The 16,363-nt window shown below is 45.4% G+C and overlaps 1 protein-coding gene across 6 annotated transcripts in view; it reads right to left on the bottom strand.

Annotated features, from left to right (window-relative positions):
* Nucleotides 1-7,171: 7,171 nt before the first annotated feature.
* GLYATL2 (glycine-N-acyltransferase like 2) overlaps nucleotides 7,172-16,363 on the bottom strand; it is a 93,811-nt gene continuing 84,619 nt past the window's right edge. For 4 of the 6 annotated variants that reach the window (XM_069553238.1, XM_069553236.1, XM_069553235.1 and 1 more), the window contains 5 exons: nucleotides 15,600-15,716; nucleotides 12,326-12,433; nucleotides 11,067-11,193; nucleotides 10,795-10,972; nucleotides 7,172-7,936 (listed from right to left, as the gene is read on the bottom strand). In XM_069553238.1, coding sequence (XP_069409339.1) covers nucleotides 7,531-7,936; nucleotides 10,795-10,972; nucleotides 11,067-11,193; nucleotides 12,326-12,433; nucleotides 15,600-15,677 — 897 coding nt within the window. In that variant the 5' untranslated portion in view covers nucleotides 15,678-15,716 and the 3' untranslated portion in view covers nucleotides 7,172-7,530. Of the gene's footprint in view, nucleotides 7,937-10,794; nucleotides 10,973-11,066; nucleotides 11,194-12,325; nucleotides 12,434-15,599; nucleotides 15,889-16,363 lie in introns of all 6 variants that reach the window. The other 2 variants (XM_069553234.1, XM_069553239.1) reach the window with 2 other exon arrangements.

Genomic DNA, 16,363 nt, shown 5'->3' on the forward strand with positions numbered 1-16,363 from the left:
AACAAAGTTAGTAGAGGTGATGGAATTCCAGTTGAGCTATTTCAAATCCTGAAAGATGATGTTGTGAAAGTGCTGCACTCAATGTGCCAGCAAATTTGGAAAACTCAGCAGTGGCCACAGGACTGGAAAAGGTCAGTTTTCATTGCAATCCCAAAGAAAGGCAATGCCAAAGAATGCTCAAACTACCACACAATTGCACTCATCTCACATGCTAGTAAAGTAAAGCTCAAAATTCTCGAAGTCAGACTTCAGCAATACATGAACCATGAACACCCTGATGTTCAAGCTGGTTTTAGAAAAGGCAGAGGAACCAGAGATCAAATTGCCAACATCCACTGGATCATGGAAAAAGCAAGAGAGTTCCAGAAAATCATCTACTTCAGCTTTATTGACTGTGCCAAAGCCTTTGACTGTGTGGACCAACCTAGATAGCATATGAAAAAGCAGAGACATTACTTTACTGACAAAGGTCTGTCTAGTCAAAGCTATGGTTTTTCAGTAGTCATGTATGGATGTGAGAGTTGGACTATAAAGAAAGCTGAGTACCGAAGAATTGATGTTTTTGAACTGTGGTGTTGGAGAAGACTCTCAAGAGTCCCCTGGGCTGCAAGGAGTTGCAACCAGTCCATCCTAAAGGATATCAGTCCTGAGTGTTCATTGGAAGGACTGACGTTGAAGCTGAAATTCCAGTACTTTGGCCGCCTGATGTGAAGAGCTGACTCATTGGAAAAGACCCTGATGCTGGGAGAGATTGAAGGCAGGAGAAGGTGACGACAGAGGATGATATGGTTGGATTGCATCACCGACTCAATGGACATGAGTTTGAGTAAGCTCTTGGGGTTGCTGATGGACAGGGAAGCCCAGCGTGCTGCAGTCCACGGTGTCACAAAGAGTTGGACACGACTGACCGACTGAACTGATAAGATCACAGGCCTTGGAGAAGGAAATGGCACCCCACTCCAGTATTCTTGCCTGGAGAATCCTGTGGTCAAAGGATCCTGGTAGGCTATGGTCCATGTGGCTGCAGAGAGCCAGACCCAACTGAAGTGATGCAGCATGCATGCCTGAGATAGCCATAGAGACAGTCCTGCCCTAGGGGTGGCTCTTGGCCCAAGCTGGCTGCCCTGTTGGGTCTTAGATGGCAATGCCAGGCCAAGTCCTGTGCCCCAGAAACTAACACAGGATTTTCTAAGTGATCCGTAGAAGGAGGGGAAGTCCCGAGCCCTGGTGTCAGGAACTGGGGCGGGGCAGGAAGGGAAGGTGGTGGAAGGGGTGGGTGTATTAGTGGAGCAGCAGGAGTGGCTGAGACATCTAGTTCAGCCCCAGGAGTTAAGGTTTGAAGCTCCGTATCCTCAGTCTCATTCCCTTCGTTTTCTCTCTTTCCCTGACGTAACAGCCACAGGCTTGCACATAAAGGGTCTCATTCTTCCTTGCTTCTTCACAAGAGAGCCGCAGGGGAAGCTCTGTAAGGCTGTAAATAGCCATTGGTCCTTTCTAACCATTAAAAGGATACACTTTTGCTTTGGCACCAAGCAACCAGGTGGAATTCTAGGATGGGGGCTTTTGGTGATTTTAAGAACCAAGTGGAACCTTTCTCTTTTCCCTGGGAGTATGCCACTCTTGGACGGGAGGAGCTTTTCCCCCCTGTTCCTTTCCTCCATTTGACATCAGTAAAAGTTTTGAATATCACGAAATTGATTTGGCTGTAAATGGAGAAAAATTTCCTGTTGCTTAGTCATTACGTCGCGTCTGAGCCTCTTGCAGCCCCATGAACTGTAGCCGGCCATGCTCCTCTGCCCATGGGATTCTCCAGGGGCAAGAACACTGGAGCGGGTTGCCATGCCTCCTCCAGAGCATCTTCCCAAACCAGGCACTGAACCTGCACCTCCTGCGCTGGCAGCCAGATTCCTCACCCCTGAGCCACCCAAGAAGCCCTGGAGCAACAGCACCAAACAAAAAGAGACGGAAACCCTTAAAGGACAAACAGAAAATCCTAGATACATCTTCGAGTCTGGTCTTGTGGTTTTACATATACCAACCACACCGGAGAGCACAAACTATGTAGTTAACATGGCCAGGTGGACAGTACGTGGTAACAGGGCCCCGTGCTGACCTCACCTAAAACCCCTCTTGGAGACCCTAACACATGCTGCGGCCGTGCTTTGTTACAATAAAATATCCCCCTTTCAGTCAGGGGTTCATGGCCCTCATTAGGTCGCTTACCCAAAGTGTGCCCGGGGGAATCTTCTTCACGGGTAGTGAAACATTCCCCTCTTTTAAAGCCAAATTCAAGACCACAAAACACAAATGGCACACAAATGCTAGCCTCAGAGAAAAAAACGAAAACAGAGACTGGGTCACAAACGGGGTAAAGTTCAGCAGCTCTTTCCTCTTCCCCACGGGGCACGCCTCCTCAAATACGAAACCACTGACTCATTCTGGAGGAAAAGCCCCTACAGAGAGGAAATAAAGCTTCGGGGGGCGCACACTGGGGCGGCCTACCCCACTGCAGGCCGTTTGTCCTCTCCCCTATGTTGATTCCTTCCTCCAACTGCCAAGCGCTGGGTCAGCCAGTGCCACCTTGGGGAATTGTGAAGCAACAACTGGCATCCGCAGCTGCTTAGAGTCTCACCCAGAAACCTCCCAGGGTGGCGAGGGGGCTGGGGCATCTGGCCACAGGCAGCAAGGCCCCTGGTTGGCTCCGCAGGGTGTGTTACCTAATGCAAGCTCGCACTGCTTGCCGTCTTGTAGCCGTGAGTTCCGGGAACGCTCGCTCAGGACGATGCCGAGTGGAGTGTGGTCTATTACAGCGGCGGGCCCGAGGCAGAGTCTCCTCCTAGCCAGGGACCCCGACCGGTTTCTGCGAAAACCTTATATACCCTAAGTGTACATGCCCAAACCCACCTCCCCAAACTCCCTGAAACTAGTCTGAGCAAAGGAAAAGAAAGATACAATCAGTTAACCGGTGTACCTTAAGCCTAGGGAGTTAACACTGGACAGTTATCAATAGGCCTGTGGTCATACCCCAGTAAGCATAATGGAATGTATGATTCTATTTGGTCACACAGATCATTAGGGTATTCTTTTAGGCGATGGACAGTCTAGGTACGAGCCCTGGGGCTCTTCCTTCCTGGTGCCTGGTTTTCCAGTTGGTATGTTGTTTCCATAGATCCTGGGTGTATAACTCACAGTCCACAGTCCGGCCCAGGATGGAGTCCTGCTTTCAGGATGGAGGCCTGTTCTGTTTCCTCCTTCATTAGCACTGTATGCCAACAAATCGAGAAACAAGTTGTTGGGACAAGGAAGAATGACTTTATTCAGAAAGCCAGCAGACCAGAAAGATGATGGACTCAGACCCCGAAGAATCCTCTTTCCTGAGTTAGGATTCAGGCTGTTTTCATGCTAAAAGGGAAGGGAGTCAAGTCAACCATTTCCTGGTTCCAATCAGACTCAGAAGGGATGTTGTTCCTTCCTTCCTGCAGCCACTCACAGGTGGGCCTAGTCGGGGATGTTTCCTGTGAGCTAAACAAAGGTATTTTAGTTTAACACTCCTTATCTTGGAGGCAGGGTTCCCAGAGATGGGCCATTATATATAATTCAAGCTTACATGCAACATCCCTTTAGTGGTTAACTTGCAGAATACAAACGTTCTTCCCTAGCACAATAAGATGACATTTTAAAAATGCTGAAAGCCTGAAATTTCATATCAAACGAAATATCCTTGCAAATATCCACACAAGCAAAAAAAAAAGTTTCAGATAAACAAGGCATATCTGCCCTACAAGAAAAAAATGGTCTGTAAACCAAAAGGAAATTAAATTCAAAGATATTTTGGAACTGCAGTTAGAGAGACTATTGACAATATAAGTGGTTTAAAGCTATGTTTCTTTCTTTTCTTAAATTCTTTACAAACAATCGACTGTTTTAAATTCAAATATAGTAACTGTTCGGGGCTTCCTTCGTGACTCAGAGGCAAAAGAACCCACCTGACAAAGCAGAAGACACAGGTTTGATTCCTGAGTCGGGCAGAGCCCTTGGAGTAGGAACGGCAACCCACTCCAGTGCTCTTGCCTGGAGAGTCACGTGAACAGAGAAGCCAGCAGGCTACAGTCCACGGGGTCACCAAAGGGTCGGACACGACTCAGAGACTGAACAGTAAGAACATAATAACTGTGCAGCAGTTACAGTAAACGCAGGAGATGATGCTTTAACAATAGCACAAAAGGGGCAAATGGAATTGTTTCACCTTCGATATGAAACGGGATAACATTAATTAAAGACGGAATGTCTTGGAGAAGTGAAGTCAGTCAGGCCCTCCTGGCCCACTGTCTCACGGCCTCACACTGCGTGTCTATGCTCTGTGAGCAGCGATACTGCTCACCCTGGGGGCACCAGGCCACAGGCCACTCTTGTCTGCCTTAGTGTATCAGTAGTCTTTGAAGCAGAGAAGGCGATGGCACCCACTCCAGTGCTCTTGCCTGGAAAGTCCCATGGATGGAGGAGCCTGGAGGGCTGCAATCCATGGGGTCGCTAAGAGTCAGACATGACTGAGAGACTTCACTTTCCCTTTTCGCTTTTCACTTTCATGCATTGGAGAAGGAAATGGCAACCCACTCCATTGTTCTTGCCTGGAGAATCCCAGGGACAGGGGAGCTTGATGGGCTGCTGTCTATGGGGTCGCACAGAGTCGGACACGACTGAAGTGACTTAGCAGCAGCAGCAGCAGTCTTTGAAGACTCGCTGCCGCTGCTGTTGCTGCTGCTTCCTGGGGAGAATAAATGTGTCTGAAGTCCCCACAGCTCCTTGAGTCTTCTTCCAGCTTCCCTGATCTGCAGTTCCGTTCAGCCACTCAGCCGACTCTTTGCGACCCCATGGACTACAGCATGCCAGGCTTCCCTGTTCATCACCAACTCCCAAAGTTTACTCAAACTCATGTCTGTTGAGTCACTAATGCCATCCAACCATCTCATCCTCCGTCATCCCCTTCTCTTCCCACCTTCAATCTTTCCCAGCATCAGGGTCTTTTCCAATGAGTCAGCTCTTCGCATCAGGGGGCCAAAGTATTGGAGTTTCACCTTCACCATCAGTCCTTCCAGGGGACACCCAGGAATGATCTCCTTTACAATGGACTGGTTGGTTCTCCTTGCAGTCCAAGGGGTTCTGAAGAGTCTTCTCCCACACCACAGTTCAAAAGCATCAATTCTTCCATGCTCAGCTTTCTTTATAGTCCAACTCTCACATCCACACATGACTACTGGAAAAACCATAACCTTGATGAGACAGCCCTTTGTTGACAAAGTAATGTCTCTGCTTTTTAATATGCTGTCTAGGTTGGTCATAACTTTTCTTTCAAGGAGTAAGTGTCTTTTAATCTCACGGCTGCAGTCATCATCTGCAGTGATTTTAGAGCCTCAAAAAATAAAGTCAGCCACTGTTTGCACTGTTTGCCCATCTATTTGCCATGAAGTGATGGGACCGGATGTCATGATCTTCGTTTTCTGAATGTTGAGCTTTAAGCCAACTTTTTCACTCTCCTCTTTCACTTTCATCAAGAGGCTCTTTAGTTCTTCTTCACTTTCTGCCATAAGGGTGGTGTCATCTGCATATTTGAGGTTATTAATATTTCTCCCAGCATTTGGCATGGACCAAATGTCTTATGGACTTCTTGGATAGGACCAAATACCCTGCAAGGGCAATGACAAGTGTCCTTGTAAGAGGGACACAGAAGGAGATTAGAATACATCAGAGGAGACTATGTAAAGATGATGGAAGTACGGAGAAAAAGTAAAGTGAGGTAGGATCACAAGCCTAGGGATGTGGGAAACTTCTTCAGGCTCAAAAGGCAAGGACATAGATTCTCCCCTAAAGACTCCAGAAGCTGGCTTTGCCAACGCTTTTATTTTTATCCCATAAGACCCATTTAGGGCTTCCCTGGTAGCTCAGAAAACAAAGACTCCTCCTGCAATGAAGGAGATTGGGTTTGATCCCTGGGTCAGGAAGATCCCCAGAGAAGGAAATGGCCACCCACTCCAGTATTCCGGCCTGGAGGATTCTATGGACAGCGGAACCTGGAGGGCTACAGTCCATGGGGTCACAAAGAGTTGGACACGACTGAGCAACTAATGTTTTCACACTTTCACTTTCAAGACCCATTTTAAGTTTCTGACTACCAGAAACATAAGGTAATAATGGTTGCTTTAAGTCACTAAGTTTTAAAAATAGTTTTAATTGCAGTATAGCTGATTTACATGGTTTACAATTTTGGGTTAGTTTCAGGTGTACAGCAAGGTGACTCTGTTATATGTTTACGTATATCCACTCTCCTTAGATTCTTTTTCCATGCAGGCCATCACAAAGTGTCAAGTAGAGTTCCCTGGCTCTACAGTAGATCCTTACTAGTTATCTATTTTATATATAGGCGTGTGTGTATGTCAGCCCCAATCTCCCAATTTCTCTTTCTCCTCCCTTATCCCCTGGTGACTATAAGTTTGCTTTCTGTATCTGTGACTCTATTTGTTTGCTAGATAAGTTCATTTGTATCCCTTTTTAGGATTTACCACATATACATACATCATGTGGTATTTGTTTTCCTGTGTCTGACTTACTTCAGTCAGTGTGACAGCCTTCAGATCCACCCAGTTTGTTGCTAACGGCATTGTTTTCCTTTCCATGGCTGAGCAGTGCGCTGGCGCGCATTCTTACCGCATCTTCTTCATCCACTCCTCTGCTGATGGACATTTAGGCGGCTCCCGTGTCTTGGCTACTGTGAATAGTGCTGCAGTGAACACTGGGGTGCATGCGTGTCTTTTAAATTTTTGTTCTCTCGGGATATATGTCCAGGAGTGGGACTGGTGGATCATACGGTAGATCACGTCACTGGATCATCAGTCACTAAATTTGTGGTGATTTGTTACAACAACAGTAGGAAACTGATACAGCATAGATCTACAATCTTACGGAAATATGAAGTTAGACTATACAACTCAACTGAACCAAGTTTCTGTGATAAAAAGCTCGTCAGAAAACCAAACTTTCACTGATGGCCACATAATTTAATTCAGTATAGTGCCTCAAAGGACTTTTGAGGGCACCCAAGACCAACAGCAGTGATGCTGAAGCGTTTTGAGAGATCCTTTGGGAACCTATGTAGGAAGAAGAGAAGAACACCAAAGAGACTTTCAAAGGAGACATTTTATTCTCAAATTAGAAGCATGAAAAAGCAAAATTCTTCCCTGAAAGAAGCCTTCTTCAAAGAAGAAAATGGGAAATGTTAGCACTAATGATTGACACTGGGTAATTTCAACTCTGAGACATTTCTCACCGTAAAGGAAAAGCATGACAGCAAGGAGCCAAGCTTCTAATGTTTTGGAATACAAGAGAAAGAAGAGAAAACTATTACAGAAGTGTGGCCTGGGCAGTGCCTGAGCCCCAGATAAGTGGATGGTTTTTGCTGCTCGTGTAGACTACATTTGTTTGCACTGATGTTTTTTTTCCCCTGATAAGGAACACTTGAAATGGACAGTAGCACCATCAATATTTCTTCGGGGTGCATTTCCATTGGTGCCAGCCACAAAGAGCATTCCTGAACCCAAAACTGAGCAATACCTGTTGAGTTTTTTCTTTATCTTCTGCCACGTGGATATAAAATGGCATTTTTTTGGAAAAAAAATATGCTATGCTGTGGCAACCCATTTGCCACATGTGGCCTTGGCCTCGGTATTTGGGGAAAGTGTAACCCATTCTTATCTCACAGGACTGTTCTGTCAGAAACCAAGAGATGGGGTTCCCTTCTGCACTCAGAATACCAAATCCCGCAAAATTCTGGAGACAGCGCTCAATATATTTCAAGCTCTTCTCATTTTTTCCCAACTCCCAGTGCTCATTCACGAGCTTTGCGTGCGAGACATCCAAGAAGATGCTCTGAAAGGTTTCTTTCCTGCCAAGAAAAAAATGTGCATTTATTCAGTCAACATTTAGAAAGCATCAGGATAGCAGGAAACATGACACTTCCCTTTCCTTAAGGATCCACAGCCCAGAGGAAGAAATAGGTGTACCCTTCACACACACACACACACACACACACACACACACACACAACTATTTATATGCCTGCTTAAAAATGTTCCCAAATAATTGAAAGTGAGAAAATCCTCAGTCATTTATGATACATTTAATAGCAGAGAGTCGGCTAGATATAGTATAGCGTATCTCAAAAAGCCCAACCAAACACCCCAACAAAGGAGAATAACAGTATATGTTCCTAAAAGAACAAGGACTGTTAGCCGTGCAACCTTCTATGTGGCTGAATTTTCTTTAAAGCTTCTTGCATAAAAAATGCAGGATTGAGAGGTGCAAGCTACGATGTATAAAAGGGATAGGCTACAAGGGTATACAGTGCAAGGAAACATATTCATTATGCTGAGATGACTTTTAAATGAAATTTAGCCTAAAGAATTATGGAGCCTCTTCTATACTGTACACCTGAAACTAATATGATGTAAATCAACTAACTTCCATTTAAAAATTTAGATTTCAAATTATACTTCACAAAATATCTAAATGCACAAGATAATGTTTCTTCCAACAGATAGTTCAACAAAATGTACATCATAGGGAGATGAGAGCCATGTTGATCTTATGGCTTCATGTGTCCCAAAACCCATCAGCACATACCACTAGAGAAGTACAAAAATGCAGTTTCAGGAGCAGAAACATAGGAAAAAAGGATATTGGATTTTTGTGTGTGTGGTAATAATCAGGATTTCAGCCCTGATTCTATTATTGGACAAGTTACTCGAGACTGTGTTTTCTCATCTGCAAAATCAGAATAACATCTTCTGCGGGAAGGAGTGGCTGGCGCAGAAGGAAGATCTCAAAGAAGTTTGACCCCTTCTCAAGGGGGAAGGGTTTCCAGGACTTGTCAGTTTCAAAGTCACGTCACATTTTCCACTGGGTGGGGTCACGAGGGCTCTCAACTGCCCACACATGGGTGAGGCTTTCTCTCTGTCATCCTCAAACTGACTCTGGTGCTACTTCCTCAAAGATCTCCAGCATCCTCACATGACTTCCTCCTGTGCTACAGTTAAAGCCAGAGGGGCAAGACATCCAAATATATATTGGGTTTAGAGGAAATAAAGAACTGCCTTAGGACAGGCACTTCATTCCAGATGTCCAGTCATAATGTCAAGTATTATTTAATCCCTATCTACCATTTTTCTGCATGCAAACATTTCTTTTATGATTCTCACGGGAACACAGTTGAGCCAGAGCAGGGTTCAAATATTATTGACTCCCCTGGCTAAATCGATTCTACGTGTTTAGTGTATATTTAGATTTTATTTATTTTTTGATGTAGCGATACAATTGTTAAGCATAGATGGATGTCAGTGGGAAATAATTGTCTCCTTTTTCTCTGATTCCTTATCACACAGTCCCCTTCCCCAGAGGCAACTAGTGGTATGATACATTTGTGTAACTGTCCAGAGGCATTGCTTGGAACTCTAGATGCGCTCTGCTGTGAGGACACACTGTCTACACGATCCTGCCCATCTTAGTTGTTGCTGATGTTGTTGCTTTACTAAGAATATGTTTTTGTTGTTGCTGTTGCTTCAGAATATATTTTTGTTATTGTTTCCTTCTTAGTTCACAGAGGGCTGCTGCATTCTTGTCAACGGCTGTACATTATTCCAGCGTTTGGACTGTACCATAGGAAATCTACCCATGTCCCTACTGAAGGATGGGTTTTTTAATATGCTATGCTATCATATGTTCGTACATCACGCACACCAACCAATTTGGTAAAATCTTCCATTTAATGCACGTATGGTTTTACCAAGGCACTTCAATTCTAGGAGTTCAGTTTTCAGTAATACTTATACAACTTGTGTGATGATCTATTTGTGAAGACATTTATTGCAGAATTTTTGTTATCAGGAAGAACTGGAGAGAAATCAAGTGTGTAAATACGGGCACACAGAATTGCACATCTCCCTCTTGTGGTAATCTATGCAGCTGTCAAAATAAATGAAGGGTGCCTGTATGAGCTTACGTGAAAGATGTGTGTAACACATTGCTGGGTGAAAAGGGTGAATGGCAGTGTAGTCATGCATCTGGTGTAGAGAAAAAACGAACAAGACGACTCTCACATGCAGAGTTCTAAAAGCAATGCTAAGAGTATCTACCCACGGACAGAAATCCAAGTGGGCAAGCCTTCACTTTTTACTTTGCATATTTGTATCCTTTGCATAGGGCTTCCCTGGTGGATCGGTGGTAAAGAATTTTGCAATGCAGGAGATGCAGGTTTGATCCCTGGGTTGGGAAGATCCTTTGGAGAAGGAAATGGCAACCCACTCTAATTTTCTTTCCTGGGAAACCAGTGGAGAGAGGAGCCTGGCAGGCTACAGTCCATTGGGGTTGCAAAAGAGTCAAGTACAACTTGGCAGCTACACACACACACACACACACACACACACACGGAGTTTGCATAGTATGAAGTATTTTTCCGTGTGTGTGTCAAAAAATGAATAGTTTCAGTAAAAGTTTTTCAATTCCACCATGATGTCCAATATTCTTCTGGGAGCACTCTTGTGAGATCTAAGGAAGTTGAAAAGAACCTGCTCTAACGAAGCTCCTGCCCAAGCTCAGCAGACATTACCTAACACAGTTCCCTTTCTCACCTGCGAAGCTCTGAACACCATGATTATTTAGCCTCAGATCCTACATTTACAAGTCCGGCCCATAGTGCAACTGAACTATTCTATCAGAAATTTCAGAAGCAAAAGGTAAAAATCTCACCTTTTATCTTCAAGCACTTTGGGAGTTTTTAATAACTTCATCAAATCCATCTTGTCACCACTCGATGCTTCGAGTGTTGGTTTTTCAAACACAAAAAGCATGGTTCTCAGATAATCCACCTGTGCTGATTTTGAAGCTGCAACTTTCTGTAATGCCTCACCCAAGCTCTCTTGACAACCTGTGGAGAGGAGAAAAGCAAGCATCACTTCACCCCCTTTCATATCTACTATGAATTAAATGAGACATCTTTGGCTTTAATTTAGACCAGTCACCTTGGATCTGGAAGGCTTGTTCCCAGTTGATGACCTGCGGGCACGCTAGGACTTCCTCTAACTTGTCAGGAGCTTTGGTGAAGATGTGGTAAGTGTTGGTATAATGATCCAGGTCATCCTTCATCTCCTGACGTAACAAATACCAATCACATTTACACAGTGATGTCGTCCACAAAATGCTCTGCCTGTGTCCCAAGTGCTAGAGACTAATTTGCTGGATGGGCTTTGGTGCTGTTGTGTGAGAGAGGTGCAGACATTTCCGTGGACTCCCCTGTAGAAGAAGCCACTGGAAGGGGCTCCTTCCTGGTGGTGCCCTGGAGTCAGCTGCCCTTGGGGCGCCGGGCAAGCAGTCCCAGTGTCTGAGATGGAAAGTGCAGCAGAAAGAGTGGGTGTTCAAGGCCCCAAAGAATGGGGGCTTGCAGGGTGGAGGGAGGCACACAGAACAGGGCTGGGGTCCAGGCTCCTGGTCTGTGAGAAGGTGACGCCTCGGCTAATTCTGAAAGTGAATCCCCAGGCGGCACTAGTGGCAAAGAACCCCCCTGCCGGTGCAGGAGATGTAAGAGATGCGGGTTCAATCCCTGGGTTGGGAAGATCCCCTGGAGGAGGGCAGTGCACCCCACTCCAGTATTCTGGCCTGGAGAATCCCATGGACAGGGGAGCCCGGCTCGCCCCCGGGGGCCGCTGCAGGCGATGCTGCGTTTAGCACTCCTGTATGGATAAGGGGGGTGTTAAGGTATCGCTACTCTGGGAAGGATGGGATTCGCGACTCACACTCCCCTGAAAGATGAAGACGCTCTTATGAAACAAACATGGCCTCTACTGTTTCACAACCCTCTGACATCGTCATTTTTGTCAACTTCTTCTGTGTCAGGAAAGCAGCGGTCTTAGACCCCACACTCAGCACTGCTCAAAGTACTGTCGGGTTGCGGTCATCGAGTCATAAGGAAAGCAGAACACTTCCTGACCGTTTGCAACCGCAGGCATCTAGGATGAGGAGGATGCCTCTCATCGGAGGCTCGACAGGAGAGAGCTGACTGAATGGAATTCTAGAGCAACTTCCAGGTCCCGGACCATTGGCTCTGAGGTCCACTCCCGCGCTTCGTCTCGCCATCCTGCCCTCTCCTCCAAGCAACCCTTCCCAAATCTGCATGCATCAGGCGTGTCAAGATCCTCCCCCAGCCCCTGCCGGCCCCTGGCTGCAGCCCCTCGTCCCCATCCTGAGGGTGAGCGGCCTGACCCTCAGGAACCAGGGGCCTCACCTCCTTCTGAGGCCGTATGATGACTGTCTGATACTCTGGCCAGGCGTCCACCAGCACCTCCAGGTTGAATGGGTTTTTATTTCTAATGTGGAAAAGGGTGCCATACACCTACAAAGCAGAAACAAAGCAGGAGAGGATGAAATTTCTCTTTGAGACAGGGTCTTGCCGGTGGCACGGAAGTAAAAGCAGGAGTTAGAAGGACTTGATGGGGGACTTCCCTCATGGTCCAGGGGCTATGACCCCCAGCCCCCAGTGCAGGGGACCCAGGTTCGATCCCTGGTCAGGGAACTGGATCCCACATGGTGCAGCTAAGGGCTCACATGCTGCTGCGAGAGATCCCATGCACTGCAACTGAGGCCCGGTGCAGCCACAGAAACAAATAAACGTGTTTTAAAAGGACTTGAAACGGCAGGACTGGTGTTTCCAGGATGGCACGTTGGGCTATTCGTCTAAAGACATACTGTAGAACGGTGCAGGAAGGATCCCCCCAAATCCAAGTGAACAACAAATGAACTGGCTTCTCTAACATGTATTCATTCATTTTTTGAAAAATCCATACTATTGATATTTTTCCTATTTTAAACATTAATACCACACCATTGATTCAGCATCTGTCTATTATATACTAAATTTGTGTCAAATATGGAGAATTCAAAGGTGGATATGATGTAGCCGCTGCCTTCAAGTTAAGTCTACAAGGGCAAAGAAATACACAGTCTGTCTTAAAAAACCACGTGTTCTGATTGGTCTGTGCACATGGTCAGGTGGGGTCGCAAAAAGGCAAAGTCACTACCCGTCCAGAAGTGGTGGGAGACTTACAGAAAAACTAACATTTAAATTGGACCATGATACTTCTGCAAAGTGCACTTTTAGAAGAGGTACTTTTGCTTATGAGAAGAAACCAGTGAGTCCTCTAAGAATAATAGAAGGGAGTGTCCACTCCTTTTCCAGCCAGTTTGAGTTAGGAGCGGTTACCTCGTAGCAGAGCAGTGCTCACATCTAGGTGGTTCACCCAGGGGACAGAGAGGCTGACCACGGGGCTCACGTTGCGGATGCTGGTAGCACTGAGAGCTGGAGAGGGCGGAGGCCTCAGCAGAGAAATGCAAAGACTGATGTGAATGTTAAGTTAATGTGAAATCTTGGCAGAGAACGTTTTAATAAATAGATGCCTTACGAGTGTTTAAAAGATGCTTCCATATTTCAAAATATAAGATGTGTGTTTGACATTGTGTCTGGGAAGGAAGGGCTGGAACCTGGAGCCTTTGGGACCTGCTGTTCCCAGCCTTCGCAGGACTGCTTGATCCTCATAAGCCCAGATGTTGGCCCAAAAGCAAAATTTGAAAGTTATTTTGTAAGCCATTTTGATGTCCTTGACCCACAGCATGCCTGCTAAGAAGCAAGAGGCATTGTTGCCTGGATGAATAGACGGTGTGTTTCAGGCCTGAGACGTCTGAGTCAAAGAGCTTGATTTTCATTGAGCATTTCTCTGGTGATTTTTCTAGTTATCCCTGATAATTCTGTATACTGTGCATGGTGGGTTTTTTTTTTTTTTTTTCGAAATGAGGTGTGTCCAGGTTTTAAACCTAACAACTACTTTTGGGGACTTGCCCACATCTCTGGGATTTGAATGGGGGCTGTGTCCTGTTTCACTGCCTTTTAAGTTTACATTTAACATGTTCCTCTTCTCTGCTCCCCTTGCCCACTGGGGACTCCTCTTTGGCTCCTTAAACTTTGCTGCTTAGAGCGGAAGTCCAGCAGGCAGGCGGTCATACTGCAAGTTCTTTCTGGACCTCTGGCAAAGGGAGTGATCCGTGACGGCCACCACTCCTTGGGATCTGCGAGGCTGGGCGCTTTTGGTGCCGCTGCCCACAGCCCTCCACTGTTACCGGAATGCTTTGCCAGTGCACCAATCTCTTCGGAGATAAAAATGTTAGCGTGTGGCTAAACGTTAATTTTCTTTTGCAGAAAATAGAGTACCATGTCTGAATTAATTATTAATATCTAAAATATTTCATTCCTTAACCTCTCATTTGCTTTGCTCACAGCCGACTCAGTTCCTTTGTTTGGCAGAATTCTGCGATGTGTGTGTCGCCACTGTTGAGACTGTTCGGCTCCTGATATACGTGTATTGATTTGTTTCTGGTGGTAGCTTGTCCTGAAATGTGTGTAGCAAGCAGGTATTTTATGATAAGATTGTTGTGTAGTGCATGCTCTGTGTGGAATTCAGAGGAAAACCCAGATTCAGTGATTAACAATGCCAAAAAATGCAAGTAACTAGCCATTGCTCAAACAACAGTGGTGCTATTTCTCTTTTGCGGCCTTTTAGACTTTTGTTGCCCTAAAATTCCATTTTGTTGGGAACCCATTTCCCACCTGCTCTTTCTTGACAGGGTTTTTTTCTATTTTTAAACTGTTTCTAAATAAAATTCTGTATTTTTTAAAAATAAATAAATACATAAATTGGACCATGAAAAATAAATGAACCTGGTGAAGTAAAGAGAAGAGGAAGACAAGCAATTTCCGTTAGGAGAAGGAGCGTGATTGGAGGCTTGAAGGTGTTGAGATTTGATCCCACCTGCTGAACTGTGAGGGGTCAGTGATCGTAACACACAGTACATCTTCCCTGTTGGGAAATGAAGAGACATTTTTGATAAACGTTTGTATATCCAGTTAAGGAGTATGGGCTTTAATGCTTTGGACATGAGCCACCACTAGCATTTTAAAGCAAGGGAGTGATATGATCATATGCGTGTCAGATAGATACTCTGGTTACCAAGTTGCAGGTGACCAATAGCTTGGGACAGTTAAGGAAGTCCACTACACATAGCAGCAGAATCGATTCAAAAGATATTGTAGGGTATTTCCTGGTGATCTAGTGGCTCAGACCCTGAGCTCCCAGCGTGGCGGGGAGCAGGCTCGACCCCTGGTCAGGGAGCTAGACCCTGCATGCCGCAGCTAAGACCCAGTGCAGATAAATGAGCAAAAATCGATTTTAAAACGATATTGTGCATGTATGGCTGAGTCCCTGTGCTGTTCACCTGAAACTGCCATGACATCGCTAATCAGCTATACCCCGATACAAAATAAAAAGGTTTATTAAAAGATACTGAAGAATCCCCAGGGAAGTAAAGGAGGTGATTGGACATGGGTGTTAAGTTAGTCCCAGGCAGGAGGAATCTTGGACTTGCACCTCCATCTGCCCTGGAAAGTCCTGACCCCGAGTCTGTCTTCACACCTTAGTCCTCTCTGCCCCCATCTCCCCCTACTCCCTTACCTTCAAGGACTCAGGGATGCTCTCTTCCAAGGACTCATACAAAATCTGAAGTTGCTGGGGTTCACGAAGCACAAACATCTTACGTAGCACCCAAGCCCCTTCCCTGAGGAAGACACTCTGAGGAAAGAAACACACCAACAAGAACACCTGGAGATCTGAGACAGGTATCCCGGAAGAGCAAGAAGTCCCCAAGGACAGCCACGCATTGCTCCAGGTACAGTATCGTACCCAAGGTTGTGCCCAAGTACCAACTGGCAAAATCCAGAAACTGGAACTGTATGTTAGCAACCTTGAAAACAGAGAAAACCTTGTATTCAATAATTCCACTTCTAGGAACTCATACCAAGGAGATAATAGCAGACACCTATAAGAATGTAAACATAAGAAAATTTACTGAAACAACGTAGTATATAAGTAAGATACACTTATGAACACTCTTCAGTCTCTTACACACAAACATCTGACTGCATATATAATTATATTATATATGTATATTACATGTACTCGATCAAGGAATATAGAATACTTAAAGACATTATACAAGAGTAACCATATTTTCTAAAAATTAACAAATACAAGAAATTCCAAGCAATTTTGATGGCTTATAGGAGAGGCAGCAAATTTTTTTAAATCTTGACAATCCTGAAAAATCCAACATCCTGTGTATGTGTGTTCAGTCACGTCCAACTCTTTGCGACCCCATGGACTGCAGCCTGCCGGGCTCCTCTGTCCTTGGAGTTTTCCAGGCAAGAATACTGGAGCAG

Source organism: Ovis canadensis, chromosome 15 (genome assembly GCF_042477335.2).
Source record: "Ovis canadensis isolate MfBH-ARS-UI-01 breed Bighorn chromosome 15, ARS-UI_OviCan_v2, whole genome shotgun sequence".
NCBI lineage: Eukaryota > Metazoa > Chordata > Mammalia > Artiodactyla > Bovidae > Ovis > Ovis canadensis.